General features: G+C 37.6%; 1 protein-coding gene across 2 annotated transcripts in view; it reads left to right on the top strand.

The window, feature by feature from the left end:
• POLR3B (RNA polymerase III subunit B) overlaps nt 1-18,937 on the top strand; it is a 145,742-nt gene that overhangs the window by 20,560 nt on the left and 106,245 nt on the right. For both annotated transcript variants that reach the window (XM_064283661.1, XM_023539140.2), the window contains 4 exons: nt 7,363-7,454; nt 8,871-8,988; nt 10,681-10,789; nt 18,417-18,539. In XM_064283661.1, coding sequence (XP_064139731.1) covers nt 7,363-7,454; nt 8,871-8,988; nt 10,681-10,789; nt 18,417-18,539 — 442 coding nt within the window. The remainder of the gene's footprint in view (nt 1-7,362; nt 7,455-8,870; nt 8,989-10,680; nt 10,790-18,416; nt 18,540-18,937) is intronic.

The raw sequence follows: 18,937 nt of genomic DNA, 5'->3' as shown, positions 1-18,937 counted from the left end.
CTGGTTGTACTTCTTCTAAGACAGATTTGTTCGTTCTTTTGGCAGTCCATGGGGTATCCAATATTCTTCGCCAACACCACAATTCAGAGGCATCAGTTCTTTTCCGGTCTTCCTTATTCATTGTCCAGCTTTCACGTGCATATGATGGCAATTGAAAATACCATGGCTTGGGTCAGGCGCACCTTAGTCTTCAAGGTGACGTCCGTGCTCTTCAACACTTTAAAGAGGCCCTTTGCAGCAGATTTGCCCAATGCAATGCGTCTTTTCATTTCTTGACTGCTACTTCCGTGGCTTGATTGTTGATCCAAGTAGTCTTTTCTCCATTTATCATGATGTTGCTCATTAGTCCAGTTGTGAGGATTTTTGTTTTCTTATGTTGAGGTGCAACCTATACTGAAGGCTGTGGTCTTTGATCTTCATAAGTGCTTCAAGTCCCCTTCACTTTGAGCAAGCAAGGTTGTGTCATCTGCATAATGCAGGTTGTTAATGAATCTTCCTCCAATCCTGACACCCCGTTCTTCATATATTCAGCTTCTCGTATTTGCTCAGCATACAGATTGAATAGCTATGGTGAAAGAATACAACCCTGGTGCACACCTTTCCTGACTTTAAACCAATCAGTATCCCCTTGTTCTGTCCGAACAACTGCCTCTTGATCTATGTAAAGGTTCCGCATGAACACAATTAAGTGTTCTGGAATTCCCATTCTTTGCAATGTTATTCATAATTTGTTATGATCCACACAGTCAAATGCCTTTGCATAGTCAGTAAAACACAGGTAAACATCCTTCTGGTAGTCTCTGCTTTCAGCCAGGATCCATCCGACATCAGCAATGATATCCCTGGTTCCATGTCCTCTTCTGAAACCAGCCTGAATTTCTGGCAGTTCCCTGTCAGTTATACTGCTGCAGCTGCTTTTGAATGATCTTCAGCAAAAGTTTGCTTGCGTGTGATATTAATGATACTGTTCTATAATTTCCACATTTGGTTGGATTACCTTTCTTGGGAGTAGGCATAAATATGGATTTCTTCCAGTCAGTTGGCCAGGAAGCTCTTCCGTATTTCTTGGCATAGACGAGTGAGCATCTCCAGCTCTGCATCCGTTTGTTGAAACATCTCAGTTGATATTCCATCAATTCCTGGAGCCTCGTTTTTCGTGTATGCCTTCAGAGCAGCTTGGAATTCTTCCTTTAGTACCATCAGTTCCTAATCATATGCTACCTCTTGAAATGTTTGAATATTGAATAATTCTTTTTGGTATAATGACTCTATATTCCTTCCATCTTCTTTTGATGATTCCTGCATCGTTTAATATTTTCCCCATAGAATCCTTCACTGTTGCAACTCGAGGCTTGAATTTTTTCTTCAATTCTTTCAGCTTGAAAAATGCCAAGCATGTTCTTCCCTTTTGGTTTTCCACCTCCAGCTCTTTACACATGTCATTATAATCCTTTACTTTGTCTTCTCACGCTGCCCTTTGAAATCTTCTGTTCAGTTCTTTTACTTCATCATTTGTTCCTTTTGCTTTAGCTGCTTGACGTTTGAAAACAAGTTTCAGAGTCTCCTCTGACATCCATCTTGGTCTTTTCTTTCTTTCCTGTCTTTTCAATGACCTCTTGCTTTCTTCATGTGTGATGTTCCTGATGTCATTCCACAAGTCGTCTGGTCTTTGGTCACTAGTGTTCAATGAGTCAAATCTCTTCTTCAGATGGTCTCGAAATTCAGGTGGGATGTACTCAAGGTCATATTTTGGCTCTCGTGGACTTGCTCTGATTTTCTTCCGTTTCAACTTGAACTCGCATATGAGCAGTTGATGGTCTGTTCCACAGTTGGCCCCTGGCCTTGTTCTGACTGATGATATCGAGCTTTTCCATCGTGTCTTTCCACAGATATAGTGAATTTGATTTCTGTGTGTCCCATCTGGTGAGGTCCATGTGTATAGTTGCTGTTTATGTTGGTGAAAGAAGGTATTTGCAATGAAGAAGGCATTGGTCTTGCAAAACTCTATCATTCCATCTCCGACATTGTTTCTATCACCAAGGCCATGTTTTCCAACTACTGATCCTTCTTAGTTTCCAGCTTTTGCATTCCAATTGTCAGTAATTATCAATGTATCTTGGTTGCATGTTCGATCAATTTCAGACTGCAGCAGCTGATAAAAATCTTCTATTTCTTCATCTTTGGCCCTCGTGGTTGGTGCATAAATTTGAATAATAGTCGTATTAACTGGTCTTCCTTGTAGGTATATGGATAGTATCCTATCGCTGACAGTGTTGTACTTCAGGATAGATCTTGAAACGTTCTTTTTGATGATGAATGCAACACCATTCCTCTTAAAGTTGTCATTCCCAGCATAGTAGACTATGTGATTGTCCAATTCAAAATGGCCAATACCAGTCCATTTCAGCTCACTAATGCCTAGGATATCGATGTTTATGGGTTCCGTTTCATTTTTGACGATTTCCAGTTTTCCTAGATTCATACTTCGTACATTCTAGGTTCCGATTATTAATGGATGTTTGCAGCTGTTTCTTCTCATTTTGAGTTGTGCCACATCAGCAAATGAAGGTCCTGAAAGCTTTACCCCATCCACGTCATTAAGGTCGACTCTACTTTGAGGAGACAGCTCTTCCCCAGTCATCTTTTGAGTGCCTTCCAACCTGGGGGGCTCATCTTCCAGCACTGTATCAGACAATGTTCCGCTGTTATTCATAAGGTTTTCACTGGTTAATGCTTTTCAGAAGTAGACTGCCGGGTCCTTCTTCCTAGTCTATCTTAGTCTGGAAGCTCAGGTGAAACCTGTCCTCCATGGGTGACCCTGCTGGTACGTGAATACTGGTGGCATAGCTTCCAGCATCACAGCAACATGCAAGCCCCCACAGTATGACAAACTGACAGACACGTGGGGGTTGCTAAGCTTAGAGATTGAATAAGTATGGTAAAAGGATACAGCCCTAATGCACATCATTTTTTATTTGAAACCATGCAGTATCCCATTGTTCTGTTTGAACAACTGCCGTTTGGTCTATGTACAGGCTCTACATGAGCACAATTAAGTGTTCTGGAATTTCCATTCTTCCCAGCGTTATCCATAATTTGTTAAAATCCACACAGTTGAATGCCTTTGTGTAGTTAATAAAACACAGGGAACATCTTTATGGTATTCCCTCAGCCAAGCTGAGAGAATCCATCTGACATCAAGATCCTTCTGACATCAGTGATGATTCCGCATTCCACATCCTCTTCCGAATCCGACTTGAATTTCCAGCACTTCCCTGTCTATATAGTGCTACAACTGTTTTTGAGTTATCATCAGCAAAATTTTACTTGCATGTAATATTAATGATATTGTTGGATAATTTCCACATTTTGTTGAAGCACCTTTCTTTAGTATGGACACAAATATGGGTCTCTTCTTGTCAGTTGTCCAGGTAGCTGTCTTCCAAATTTCTTGGCATAGACGAGTGAGCACCTGCAGTGCTGCATCTGTTTGTTGAAACATCTCAGTTGGTATTCTTTCAATTCCTGGAACCTTGTTTTTCACTAATGCCTTCAGAGCAGCTTTCTTCCTTCAGTACCATCATCAGTTCTTGAACGTATGGTACCTCCTGAAATGGTTGAGTGTCAAGTCAGTCCTTTTTGGTACAGTGACTCTGTATTCTTTCCATCTTTTTTTGATGCTTCCTATGTCATTCAGTTTTTTGCCCATGGAATCACTTGGTATTGCAACTCGAGGCTTGAATTTTTTTCATTAGTTCTTTCAGCTTGAGGAATGCCGAGTGTGTTCTTCCCCTTTGGTTTTCTATGTCCAGGTCTTTGCACATTTCATTATAATTCTTTACTTTGTCTTCTCAAGCTACCTTTTGAAATTTTCTGTTCAGCTCTCTTACGTCATCATTTCTTCCGTTCGCTTTAGATACTCTATGTTCAAACATAAGTTTCAGAGTCTCTTCTGACATCCATTTGGTGTTTTCTTTTCTGTTTTGTGTGTTTGTTTCCTGTTTTATGATCTTTTGCTGTTTTGGTTACTGTGGTAATGTTAATATACTTTTATTTTTTATTCTATAGCTTTAGTCAGTGTCTTGATTTCCTTTGGTTTAATGGGACTATTAATAGCCCCATCTTTCCATTGTGTGTGTGTTTTTTAACTTAGGAGTTATTTAGAAGACTGTTTTAAAATTTCTGAATTGGTACTTTACATCAACTTTTGGGATTTGTAGAGAACCTATTATTTCCATAAATATTTTACGCTGTTTGGAAACAAGCAATATTCTCTAATTCTTTTGTGCCATTGTGTCTTTTTCTGTTAGATCAAACTTGCTAATTGTGTTTTTTTCGCTGTGATATATCCTCATTGATTTTTTTTAAATAGTTTATTAAGATATGATTGATATACCGTACAGTTAACCTATTTAAAGTATGAGTTTCACTGGATTTTCAGTATATTCACAGATATGTGCAACCGTCACCACAGTCAATTTAGACCATTTTCATCACCTCAAAAAAGAAACCCCGTGCTTTTTAGCATCATCTCCTCGCTAGCCCTAAGCAATCACTCATCTTTTTTCTGTCTCTACAGATTTCTCTGTTCTGGACTTTCATATTAACGGAATCATATGGTGTGTAGTCTTTTGTGATTGGCTCCTTTCACATAGCGTAATGTTTTCAAGGTTCATACATGTTGTAGCATCTCTCAGTGCTTCGTTCCTTTTTATGGTTAATAACACTCCACCGTCTGGGCACACCACATTTCGTTTATCCATCTGACCGTGGATAGATACTTGATTTGCTTCTACCTTTTGAATGATGATGCAATAAACATTAGCGTGCCAGTTTCCTGTGTGGATATGTTTTCCTTTCTCTTGGGTATATGTATACCTGGCAGTGGATTTGCTGGGCTGTACAGTAGCTTTATCGTTTGAGGAGCTGCCAGATTGTTTCTTCATTGATGTTTGAGCTATTTGTTCTATCCGTCACTGGGAGGAATGTGTTACAGTCTCCCAGTGTGACAGTGGATTTGTCCATTTCTCCTTATACTTCTGTATATTTTTACTTTTTGAAGCTATGATATTAGGTGTGTAAAAGTTTAGAATTTTTGGTCTTCCTGATGAATTGAACATTTTATTATTATGCATTTACCTTTTTTATGTTTAATAATGCTTTTTGCCATAAATTTTATTTTGTTTGCTCTATTGTAGCCACATCCACTTTCTTTTGGTTATTTTTCTGGCATTTTTTTTTCTTTTAATTCTCTTTCTTTTAATCTTTCTTTGTCCTAATGTTTTATGTGTATTTAATGTAAGCTCATATGACTGGATTTTTTTTAAAAAGTCTACAGTCTTAGAAGGTGGTCCATTTACATTTAAGTTACTGATGTATTGGGATATTTTATATGAACTTATTTTGTACTTTTAGCCTGTCCAGCTTTTCATATGTTTCAATTTTTTCTCCGTTTTTGCCTTTTGGAAAGTCATACGGTATTTCTGATTGTTTATGTTTACCATAAAAATTTTGAAATGCATACTTAACAAAGCTTAAAAATAATATCTTTATCCTCTTCTTGGAAAAAACAAAGACATTTAACTTAGATCAAATCAACCCTTTATAATTTTTATGGTCTTGTGCCAAGCTTTAGTTCTATCTTGTTTTTTTAACCTATAAATCAGAAGTTATTGTTTTTTGAGGTTCATATTTGATTATATTTACCTACAGTATTTACCATTTTCTTTGCTTTCCATACATTTTTGCATGTTAGACTTTTATTTAGCATTTATTTTCCATCTCCCTGAAGTATATCTTTTAAAAATTCTTTTAGTGAGAGTCTGTTAATGGTAGCATCTCCCTGATTTTGTCTGAAAATATCGTTATATTAACCTCATTCTCAGTGGTGATTTGGCAGAATACACACATCTGGGCTGAGAGTTATTTCTCTCAGCACTTGTAGCACATTACTCCACTGTCATACATTAATTGCTGTTGTGAAGTTACCTGTCAGTCCAATCATCTTTTTTTTTGTAACCTGCCTTTTCTTCTGGCTGGGTTTTAAATCTTCTCTTTGCCTTTGGTATTTTGTGTCTTGACTATGCTCTGTCTAGATACGGCTTTCTTTTTGTTTATCCTTCATTGTTATTACTGTGAGGATTTATGGCTTTCACATATTTTTGAAAGCTCACAGCCATTATCCCTTTAATAAGACTTCTTGCCCACTCCATCTAGAAGTCTGATCACACATATTTTAGATCTTGTCACTCCACACCTCCATGAGTCTTTATTTTTTTTTATTTTTATTGTGGTGAAAACACACACAACAAAATATTTGTCAGTTCAACAGTTTCTACTTGTATAATACAGTGACATTGTGTTCTTGTCATGCAAACATTATCACTATCCTTTTCCAAATTATTCCACCACCATTAACATAAACTCAATGCCCCCTAAGCAAAAACTTCCTCTTTCCCCCTCCCTCTCACCCCTGGTAACCACCAATAACTTTTGGTTTCTATATGTTTGCTTATTTCATATAAGTAAAATTATACAGTATTTGTTCTTTTGTGACTAAGTTATTTTGCTCAGCATGATGTTTTCAGGGATCATCCGTGTTGTGGCATTCATGAGGACTTCATTTCTCGTTATGGCTGAGTAGCATTCCATTGTATATATATACACGACATTTTGTTTATCCATTCATATGCTGATGGACGGTTTGGTTGTTTCCACCTTCTGGCCATTGTGAAAAGTACTGCAATGAACATTGGTGTACAGGGCTCTGTGTTCCTGCCTTCGCTGCTTTTCCTTCCATGACTCCTAAACTCTCTTTCATATCTTCCATCTCTTGGTGCTCTGAAATACATTCTTGATAATTTCTTCAGATCTCTTTTCGATTTAGTAGTTCTGTCTTCAGCAGTGTCAAATCTATTCAGCCTATTCATAGGTTTTTTACATGCTTAAATTTTTTAATGCTTCAATTTTTTTTTTCCTGGAAGTTTTTCTTAGTTCTTTTTCAGAATCTCCAGGTTAATTTTAATAAACTCTTGTTCTTTACACTTTGATTTGTCATGTTATTTCTAAATAACTAACAAGAGTCCCTTTGTTTAATGTGAATGAAGAGTTGCTGTCATTCCCAACTTTCACTAAATCCTTTAGGTGGCAGTTTAAGGAAACCAGACATTTGAGTTGTTATTATCTGTACTGGAAGAGCATTGTGCCTGAGAGAATACCTAGCTTCCCTGGGCACTTTCATGCAATTTCGATGTCTTCTGCCTTTTCTAACACAAAGGACAGAAATGCAGATCCCCATAGTGATGCGTGCACAGCAAGTTTGGTGACAATCTATACATGGTATTTTCTTTTTATTTTGAACAGAATGCCCATAATGCTACGTAGTTCAAACTGTGTTCTTACGGGAAAAACGCCAGCAGAATTTGCCAAATTGAATGAATGTCCTTTAGATCCAGGTACGTTTAATTCTTAGGATTTACTCCCCACACCCCAAACACGCACATAGACACCTTTTTTTCCTTTTGGTTTACTGTTACTGTTGTTATAACATTTTTTTTCAAAAACAATACCAGCCTTTCTGCTTTATAATAAACTTGTTGAATAAAATTCCAGTCACAAAACATCTAGAAATTTGGCTCTAACTTCATTCTATTAGCCTATATTCCCAAGAGATATACTGTTTTTTCTTTCATTTCAGGTTTAAAACTTTATTATTTTTTAATTTTTATTATTATTGCTATGGTTTGTCAGTCTTTACCATGTATCTTTGCTCAGTAGTTTCTTTTGGTATAATTAAATATTCTAGAATAATCTCACAAAACGACTTGTCTACCATGATCTGAAGAGTGAAGTATAACTTCAGGCTGTTTTAAATTCAGGAAAAGGATTTTTAAAAAAGGTCTTTTTTGTTTCAATTTTTAATAATTATATTTCTGTGCCTATTTCTAGGTAACTTCTTTTGTAATCTAGCTTAGCACTTAACAGAAAGTTTATCTTAATTCTTTAACTCTTAGACATAGATTTATTTTCTTTTATAGTTGCTTGGAAACCCTGGTTGCATAGTGGTTAAGTGCTACGGCTGCTAACCAAAGGGTCAGCAGTTTGAATCCGCCAGGCACTCCTTGGAAACTCTATGGGGCAGTTCTACTCTGTCCTATAGGGCAGCTATGAGTTGGAATCGACTCAAGGGCAGTGGGTTTTTGGGTTTCATTTTAATCTGATTCCTGTAAGGTTGCATTGATGTAAAATCCCAAAAGGTTTTAGAAAGAAGTTCACAAAGAACATGACTTTAATAGACTGTGACAAAATATTGTGTAAGTCAAGTATGTTACCTTGCCTTTGCTGATACACTGCAAAGTGAAGTCTTTTATACTGCAAAATGAAATCTTACTTTGTTCTACTCTGAACTGGGTGAAAACAGATGTATGATAATGTTTGTTGTATGATTTTTATTGAGTATAGAATATTATTTTGGAAGTCTAATCTTAGTCTAGCATTGCCACTGATTTGTTAGAAAACTCAGCAAATTTTAGTTTATGTTGAAGATTGTCAGTATTCAGAAATCTGAACGCTAATTTATTTGACATATTTTTTCATTCACCAGCAATACGTTCAGTTACTGGTGATATACATAGACAAATAAGATACGTTTCCTATCCTCAAGAAGTTTACCGTCTTGAGGCTCATCAGTATAAAATCATGTGCTGACAGTATCATCAATCCATAAAACAATATTGGCAAACCCTTTAGAAATAAGTGGTAGTGTCACGAGGCAGTGGCAGCGTGAGCTCTAATTCAGGAGATCACTGCCACCACTAAGTCACCCTGTTTGAGGAAGAGGTGGTGAAGCGTATCTTGTTTCCTTTGGACAGGTGGCTATTTCATTGTTAAAGGAGTAGAAAAAGTTATTCTTATCCAAGAGCAGCTGTCTAAGAACAGGATCATTGTGGAAGCTGACCGAAAAGGGGCAGTTGGTGCTTCAGTGACCAGGTATGGAAAACAGATGGTGCTCTTAAGAAACATCACCAATTCCATTAATGCCAGATGGCTGTCTTTATATATGGAGGTAGCTAGTTATTTCTTTCTTATAGCAGGCACTGTAATATTTAAACTATCTGTATTTAGTTTATTGTGTAAGCCTGTAAGCACGGAGTAATGTCAGCAATGAAGGTGTGAGACACAATTTGAAAGGCCACTAGTTATTTTATTTAAGTTGATTTTTCTGTTATTTATAACATTAAAGGTTTTATATGTATATAAAACCACTCTTCAGTTCTTCATATTTGTTTTCAGTCTTTGAACATCTGCGAACATATCCCTATATATAGAGACTATTTTATACTTAATATTGATTTAATTATATCATGACCTAACATCTCAGTGTTTTCGTGACCAGCCTCTTTGACAATGTATTCGTTTTTCTACAGTAACATCCCTTATGTCACTCCAGTAGCTCTTTTCTCTTGTTTATTATCATATGGAATTTGAAATTTGGAAGTTAATGAGTTTGGGGAATAGAAAGATTTGTGGCATAGATAAGATACCTGTACGCACTGAAGTTTTTTCTTTTGACAACCTATGATGAGCTGATTAACCTGGAGCTGTTGCATTTTTCTTTCTGCGGGAAAGGCAGCTAACAACAATAGCTATTTACTGAGCACTTTCTAAGAGCCAGGCAATGTGCCAGGTGCTTTACATATATTATTGAATTGTCACCACAACCTCCCAAGATAAGTGATCTTTCACAGCTGAGTAACAGGCGTTGCGCTCAGGGTCACATCAGTTGTAAGAGGTAGCCTACATTTGAACCCAAATCTTTTCATTCTACAACCCATGACTTCCCACAGCTTTTGAGCCAGGGGGACCTGGATTTGATTTCCGAGGCTGTTACTTACTGGTTGCTTAGCACTAGAGTGAGCAGTTACTTAGCGTCTCTAAGCCTTGGTTTCTCCACCTATGATTTGGAGACAACATTTCAAAGCAAGCTTTGTTATGTGGCAGATTAGAGCTAATGTAAGTAAAATGAATAACACAGTGTATAGTAGGCAATCGTGTGTTGCTTTTGTGGTTGGTTAAATCTTTTGAATGTTTTTAAATCCATTCGGAATTTTATAACTGATAGAGGTACCAATAGGAGATTACTTAGTTTCTTATAGCTGGCATACTGTAACATTTTGTCTTCATTGTATACCAAAAGTATGAGTATGTTTTATTGGGTTATGAATATAAAAACCATAATCTGTGAATTCATGTCTTCCTAGTATTTCTCATCACGGCTTATGCTCGTTTTGAGGCTTTTCTTGTCAAGTATATAAAATTGGTCATGAATATATGCTCCACACTGGATCAAAAGCAATTCAGGTGGAATCAAAGGGAGATAGGTCAAATGAATTGGTGATTTTCACTCACTGACCCACAAAACTTATTGTTTTCCAAGCTGAAAAAACACTTATAATGTTTTTAGAAGTTTGTGGAAGTATGAATGGAGTGTATCTTTTAAAAAGCACTTACTAACTTATTAGAAAAGACCTTGCAGATCTTTATTGATCAGTTGAATCTTATGGGTTGATGATTATTGCTATTGCATGTTACTGGTTTGAAACTTTGTTCTCTAATTTGTGAGTAAAGGAATGATCATCTCTAAGTGAGAGTGTAGTCTAACCAACCTGTGTGTACTTGTAGCTCTACTCATGAGAAAAAAAGCAGAACCAATATGGCTGTGAAGCAAGGACGATTTTATTTGAGGCATAATACACTGTCAGAAGATATACCCATTGTGATCATATTTAAGGTAAGGCTGCAGTTGTCTACTGAAAATTATAACAAATGCTTTCTCTTTTTTTATATGTAATTTGAAATTTGATGGATAAGGAATTCTAGGAATAGAAAGGTTGTGGCATAGCTAAGTAGTCAATCATGTAATGTATTTTAAATTGAAAGCTGGTAAGACCAGGGTTCAGGTATTTAAAAAATAATAATCTATTTTTTAGTGGATACACCATAAAAAATTCCAAAGGTACAACAGGGTTATAGTGATGAGTAAGCTTCCCACCCACCCTGTCCTCAGCCACGTGGTTCCCCACCCCAAAGACCCTGCTGTTACCCGTTTCTTCGGTATCTTTCTAGAGGTATTCTATGCATGTGCGAGCACGGAAGTGTGCAGGTTTATGTTCTTTTTTCTCTTTTTTGCTTACATACATTGGCTGCTGTCTTGCACTTAGTTTTTTTTTTTTTTTTGTAACTTACAATACATCTTGAAGATACTGTTACATCAGTACATACAGAGCTACTGGATTTTTTTTTTTTTTTATGTTCTCACCTTTTTTCCCCAATATATCATGTTTTAGGTAAAATTGGAAACCCTGCTGGCATACTGGTTAAGAGCTGTAGCTGCTAACCAAAATGTCGGCAGTTCGAATCCACCAGGCACTCCTTGGAAACTCTATCGGGCAGTTCTGCTCTGTCCTATAGGGTCGCTATGAGTCAGAATCGACTCAGTGGCAACAGGTTTGGTTTTTTTTTTTTTTTTTGATTAGGTGAAAGTTTACATAGCAAATTAGGTTCCCATCTAACAACTTTTAAACGGCTTGTTCCATGGCATTGGTTATGTTTTTCACAATGTGTCAGCATTCTCATTATTTCCTTTCTTTTCTGTTGCCATTAATCTAGCTTCCCTGCCCCTCCTTTGCCTCTCATCTCTGTTTTAGGGTAATTGTTGACCATTTGGTCTTGTGTAGTTGATTATTTAAGGGAGCTCAATTCTCATGGGTAATATTGTTTATTTTAAAATCTGAGCTGTTGTTTGGATGAAAGATGACCTCCGGGAGTGGGTTCAGTTCCAAGTTCAAAAGGGTGTGTTGGGACGATAGTTTTGGGGGTTCCTCTAGTCTCTATAGGTCCGGTAAGTCTGCCTTTTTTAGGAATTTGAGTTTTGTGCTACACTGCGTTCCTTTTGACAAACTGTCCCGTTCATGAGTGTACCATAGCTTATTTCACCAGCTACCCGTCAGTAGACATGCACATCTCTAGCTGTTACAAAACTGCTGTAATATCATGTTATACATGGGCAAGGGTATCTATAGGCTAAATTCCTAGCAGTAGAAATTTCTAGGTCAAAGAATATAGACCACAGTTGTTGGCTTTTCTGATGGACTTCTGGGTTCTGATGAGTTATGACATAAACATGAATCTTCAATCTAGAACTGTTTTTTTTTCCCTCAGCTTGTCTGTGAGTTATTAGCTAAGAACTGAAAGATAGTTTCCCATAGAAATAATGTTTAAATGGTTTAATCTCCTCAGATAATTGCATAGTGGCTCATTTAACTGGCTTTGAGACTTAAATACTATACATATTCTGTGAACAGTTATAGTATTTGTCATTAAGCAAAACAGAAAAATAGTATTAGGTAGTTTTTGGTTATAAGATAAATGAAAGTTTAATTGGCATTAAAAGCTCAGATTATTGGAGGAGATACTGAAGAACGTTAGTGGGTACTTCAGGATAATCTTAGAGGTTGGTAATATGCATTTGTCACTATTCAATTGTCACTATTCAATTGTCACTATTCAATTTTACTTTAGAATTCAGTATTTCTGTTCAACAGTTGTCATGATAATGGAAAAAAAACTTTTTTTTTTTGGTTGCAATAAGAGGAAAGAGGAAGAGATCACTTGAGGTGGGACGAAGTAAGTTGGTTAAAAAAATATATATATAGTTTGGGCATAAGTCTCAGAAGGGTAAGAAAGAAGGGACTGGACATTTACCGTTAAAGTTGTGACCAGGTGACACAGTGTGGGAGTCGAGGAGGAAGGTAGGCTTGCTCATGTCAGGCCGTGTGGGGGCCAGGGAGTGTCACCCTGGTTGCTCACAGGTTTCAAGCGAATGTCAACAAGTCAGGTTCACCCTGGAATGTCTGTATTCTAAATGCAGTTACATGGAGGAGGTAGTAGGAAATTTTTTTTTTTTTAATGTTTGGTATAGCTTAATGTGCTTTTAAGTTCTATAAACGATATGGTGCCATTTATTTTATTTTGGGGATGACGATAATGATGGTAATGATAGTAATCATGACAGCAGCATCATATTAGTAAGTCCAGGGGGAATTCTTAGAGTTTTTATCACCTTCCTTCAAGGTTTTTGTTTTGCAACACAGAAGTCATTGGCTTTTCTTGTAGTGATCCCACAGTGCCCAACTCAGTTTCTTGTGTACGTAGCCATGTTCAGTGAATGGAGAAAATTCTCTCTATGTAGAGTTGCATGTCCAGCAGGGGGCAGCATGTCCCCATGCATCGAAAGGGCTTTTTTGAAAGTTTTAAACGCATGGAGATGCCCCAAACTGCCTTCCTGAGACCAGAAGTTATAAATTAATGTACACATGCATATAATCTTATATCACTCGTGTGGAAAATGCGTAACTAGACTCATGCATGCATTAAAATCAGAAAATCGTTATAAATGCTTTTTGGGGGGCGAGCAGGTGACAAAAGTTTAAGAAGACACAGCTTCTGTCAAATGTGTCTTAGTATTTATGTTATAAATGTATACATGTATTCAGCTGACATAAATCCTTTTTAGAATGGGACTATAAATTAACAGTGTGCATGTTTATGTAACTAGTAATTGAGATTTTGAACTCCTCCCTTTTCTTTTTTTGATTTTAAAAGTCTTTGTATTGTAAAAATTCAGAAAGCTGCTGAATTTTACTAAAATATATTCATTTTTGAATACATTTTCCAGACCTTTTTTCTGTGCTTTTGTAATACACACATTATCATTATTATTTTTCATTTAACAATGAATTGTGAATAGCTTTCCACGTCTCTTAAACATCTAAACATGAGTCTACATCATTATTTTTAGTGGAATTGTATGTGTAATTTATTTAAATCCATGTAGTTGGACATTTTGGTGTCATTTTCAGTCTTACACACAACCCTGGAATGACTGTCCCTGTACATACACGTGTCTGTGCACATCGATGATTTTTTTTTGTGAGAGTTAATTCCTGGGAGTAAAATTACATTTTTTTCCCAAATTTGGTACACGTTGCCAAGTTTTTCTCCCAGAATGTATCCGTTTCACTCTAACCAGCAGTATGTAAGAATCAAAATAAATATATTTAAATTTTTAGTTCAAATGAATGAACTAGATACTTCGGTCACACATAGTCACTGTTTTGGTCTCCATTTTAGTAAACTGATGGGAACTTATTTGGTAACCACTGTTTAGGCCCTTCTGTCTGGGAGGCAGCGTAGAATGTCTTAGAATGAGACAGATCTAGGTTGAATCCCAGCTTCACTGCTTATTAGCTATGTGACCTTGGGCAAATTTCCCAATCTCTTTGAGCCTTGTGTCGCTCATCTATAAAGTGAGAATCTCATCTCCAGGGGTCGTTGTGAAGAGGAAGTGAGAGAACGTATTTTTTGAAAAGTAGAGTGTCTAGAAATAGGATGCTCTTTCTCTTCCCTTAGTTCCCTTTACCATTTTCTCTCCGAAGCCAGAGAAAATAAACCGGGATACCACAAGTCACGTCATTTCTCTTTTTGTGTTGTGTGGCCCTAACAGAGACATTGACAGTCATTGGGACTTGATGGTTGTTGATTGTAGTCAACAATTGGCTAAAAGTGACAGAAACAGCAGGGTCCCCAGATTTCATGCTGGGTCTGAATATGACGGATAAAGCTTTTAAGACATAGATCAGCCTCATTTATGGACCTAAATCACTACAAAGGTTCTCCTGCCCATGAATCTTCCGCGCTTCACACTTGCATTCCCTGGTACTCAGCAGTTGCACCATGAGGGCATCTGTAGTCTGAATGTTTCTGCAGAATAGAGGATTCAGGTTCAGCGCTGCTGGGCACTGGTCTTTAACCAGAAACAATTAAAAAGTTAGGCAGGAGGGCCAATACCATAACCTGCCAGAGCTGCTCGTAGTTTGACTTTAGTCTACTTTAGGGAAGAACTAGAAGCTGCTGAGTATCAGAAATTGTAAGAAATTATCCCCTTTCCTTCCTTACCTAACGTGTCTCAGCATATCACCATTCATGTGCATATCATTCTTTTCTGCCTCATTAGTGTCCTTTCTTCTAGTTGTTTTTAAGTCACACTTTTAGTGGCTCTCCAAGGGAAGACTGGCTGCATTTTAAAGAGCACCTCTCCTCATTTATGTTCAGTGCTATTGCTGATGAGCAGACTGGGGGCGACCTGCTGCTGAAATGTATCATCTCTGCTGTTTTTTCCATAAGGTTATTGCATAGCATTCACTTTTGACCTATTACTTAAAAAAAAAAAAAAAAACTTAGGTAGAATTATTTCAGATATCTGGAGTACAACGAGTTTCAGATAAAGCTAGTTTTCAGATGTCTAAATTGCATCTGTAAAATAAAATGGTTGAGCATTTTGCTGTCGTTTCCATAGCAATATGTCATTTATTTGTAGCTGTGACTACCAAAGGCTAGATAGTCATAAAGTCAGAGTTTGGTCTTTGGAGCGGAGCTGGAGCGCTTTTGACGATCACGTTACTTAGCATTCTGTCTTAACAGTATTTCAGTGACCTGCTGAAGGAGGAGTTGCGTCCTTTGGAGCAGAGCTTGGGCAGGGATCATGCTTTCCGCACATATGGTGTGATTTACCATGTGCTTGGCATATCTTTGCTTCACGGCTTAGAAACATGTGAAGTGCCTAAGCAGCCTGTTTAGGCCTGTGTCAGACCATTCCAAAATCATATGCAATAGTAAAATGACTACTTAGATTCAGTACCAGGACAACTTGAAGTGGTCGTCTGTATGTCAAACAAGGAAGAATTTTGTTCATGTTTATTAAAAACCAGAATCAAGTGTATAGTCTTTTCACTTGGAGATTATTAAAATAAAAATTATTAAAATGAGCTAGGTGGCCTTCAGCTCAAATAATTTAGGTGTTAATGTGCCTTCAGAAAGGGTGCTCGTGCAGAATGGGACTGCCCATGCAGAATGGGACTGCCCATTTCAGCTCTAGATTCTGCTTCTGTCTCAGTAGACCTTTGCCCGCTGTATCATTTGGCATGCCTGATTGAGTATCTGCCCCACATAGCCCTCTTTTGGTGTTTGCTCTCTTCTCTGAAAATGAAATGCATTGGTTAAAAAGCTTTATATCATACATTTTAGAGAAAGGTGATGGATTCTACTGCAGACTAGTAGAATTGTGTTGTTTTCCTTACATTTCGTTGCACCTGAAACCCATATAACATTATTTTGAGAGATTGGCCAGTGAAAATTAACTTTGCTAACTTTTCACAGAGAAAAAATCTGTTCTATATTTGTGACTGGGCACTTGGAGACTGAAGAGAAATAGGGACTGTTCTGTGTATATGCCATCACCATTGGAGGTGATACCACTCTGTGTGTGATCTGAGAATCATCCAGTTTTTGTTTAGAAATTAGAACCGATAACTTTTTAGGATTGCTGTTCTTTCATCTATGAAAAGTTAAGTGCTTTAACGAATTTGTAATTTTTAAATAGTGGGATTTATTTCTGGTATCCATTTGAATAAATATATCAAATTGGAGATGAAAAAAATTGTGAAAATTAAAAGACAAAAAGGGGATTTATATCCTGTGAACTTCATTCATTCCCTGAACAAAAAAATTTTTGAGCAAAACAAGTTATATACTTTAAATTCTTTAAGTTTCGTGAATTTAATTTCAAAAGTTGGTATATTAGCTACCTGTTGCTCTGTGACACATTATCCCAAAACTTAGTGGCTTAAAACAACAGCCATTTATTGTATTATATCATCTCTTGGTCAGGCCTCTGAGAGTTGCTTAGCTGAGGGGTTCTGGCTCAGGGTCTCTCATGAGTTAAGTTGGTAAGCCAAGGCTGCAGTCATCTGAAGGCTTGACTGTGTCTGGAGGATCTGCTTCCAAGATGGCTCACTGGCATGGCAGTTGGCAGAAAGTAAGAGGGTTTAGTTCTCCACTGGATGGACCTCTCCATAGACTGCTTGAGTGTCCTCATGACATGGCGGAGCTAGTGATCCAAGAGAGAGCAAGCAGAAAGCTATCTCACCTTCTGTGACTGAGTCTCTGAGTTGTATGCTGTCTCTTTTGCCTTTTTTTCTACAGAAGTGAATCTTTAAGTTCAGCCCATACTCAAGAGGGGGATTAGGCTGCCCCTTTTGAAGGGAGTGTCAAAGAATTTGTGGACATATTTTAAACTATCACCCATTAAAAAAAACTAAACCCACTGCTGTCAAGTTGATTCCAACTCATAGCGACCCTATAGGACAGAGTAGAACTGCCCCATAGGCCTTCCAAGAAGTGCCTGGTGGACTTGAACTGCCAACCTTTTGATTAGCAGCCAGACTCTTAACCACTACACCACCGGGGTTTCATATGTTACAGTCGTAGTTGTTAAGTACCATGCCTGTTGTTGACATTCTGTTAGGACGAATACCTCTGATCTCCTGACTTTTAGGTGAGTGCTTTTTCTGATGTACTCAGAGTAATGTCCTTGATGTTCTGCCTTGGAACTTGGGATTTGATTCTCTCTCTGTCTCTGTGTGTTCTCTGTGTGTGTGTGTGTGTGCATCAAAGCCTAACTAGACAGTTATCCTCTAGTTTTGTTTTCTCTGCATAGCTAAAAGGAAGAATTTTAATGCAAACATAACTTTCCCCCTAACTTCTAAGAAGCAGATTATTACTCTGCCAAAAGAGGTTTAGTGAGATTATGCTCTCTTGCTTGATATGGCAGAATTCCAGGCAAATGTGTGAAGGAGAGAGCCCTAGTGCCATATGGGATCTACAAAGACCTGCGCTGCTGCTGCCACCTTGAAACACTTAAGCAAAGGGAGTTTCTTAAACCTGTTAAGTGTATGTTCTTAGTTTTTTTTTTTAAATCTCTTTAAAAAACCTGCATAAATTATAGCTTCATGTCTCTAGAGTAGTGAGGCAAAACATTCTTTAGGAAAAAACTTTTTTAGCTTGCATGTGAATGATTTAATACTTCTCAGAAAAATTAATCGTGTGACAGAACTAATTGGGGTTCTGTTTGTTTTCAGTAAGGCCTATTTTCTGATTTACTGGCCTTTGGTTGGTTTTCTTGGGCAGTTTGCCTTTGGAATTGCAACCAGTCATCCCCACAGCCCCTCCCACCTCCTGGATGCATGATGAAACTCTTAGGATATTTGAAAATTTTAGAAGATGGTACACATGCAAAAAGTGCTTGAGAATGTTTGTTTTCCTCTTCCTAATCAGAATTTCTGTTTCAGGTTCTTCTGCAGCTTGGGCTCTGGCTGCCAGTGCCAGATGGCACCATTTCTGAGAGAAGAGCTAGCTTTTGCTCAGAAGTAATACCCACAAACAATGCCAAATTAGCATAAGCAAATGTCAGTGAGTTAACACAAAGCCAACACTCTTTCTGTCTTTTCTTTCCTTCCTAGGCCATGGGTGTTGAGAGTGACCAGGAAATTGTGCAGATGATTGGAACGGAGGAACACGTGATGGCTGCATTTGGGCCCAGTTTGGAAGAGTGCCAGAAAGCTCAGATTTTCACACAGATGCAGGTGTGTCTTTTCATGTTGTCCTTTGCTTTGAAAAGGAATTGGAGATTTAATGCTGCTCCTTGTTAAAGCATCAGATGCAATGACTTCTGGGGGTATATGTCCCGGAGAGGTGCTGATGAGATGGCAGGAATGAGAAGCTTCTTTGATGGTGTATTTAGGGACTGGAGGAAGGAGTTTGCTCAGACAAATGATCACCCTACGGTGTCTAACTTAGAAGGAGGATACGTGACCAAGAGGTTTTTCTGATATAATAGCAAGTACTGTTTTGTTTTCCTTACTTCCGTGAGTGACAGTATTTGTTTTTAATCCATAGCAACTCTCGTAGAAGGTTCGCTCTTTCTGTTTTTCATGCATTTCTCCTTAATATTCTTTTTCATTCTCTTCTTCCAATTGCTTTA

Source organism: Loxodonta africana, chromosome 4, assembly GCF_030014295.1.
Source record: "Loxodonta africana isolate mLoxAfr1 chromosome 4, mLoxAfr1.hap2, whole genome shotgun sequence".
Lineage (NCBI taxonomy): Eukaryota > Metazoa > Chordata > Mammalia > Proboscidea > Elephantidae > Loxodonta > Loxodonta africana.
Note: the sequence above shows the minus strand (reverse complement) of the source record. Positions and strands in the feature narration are given on the sequence as shown.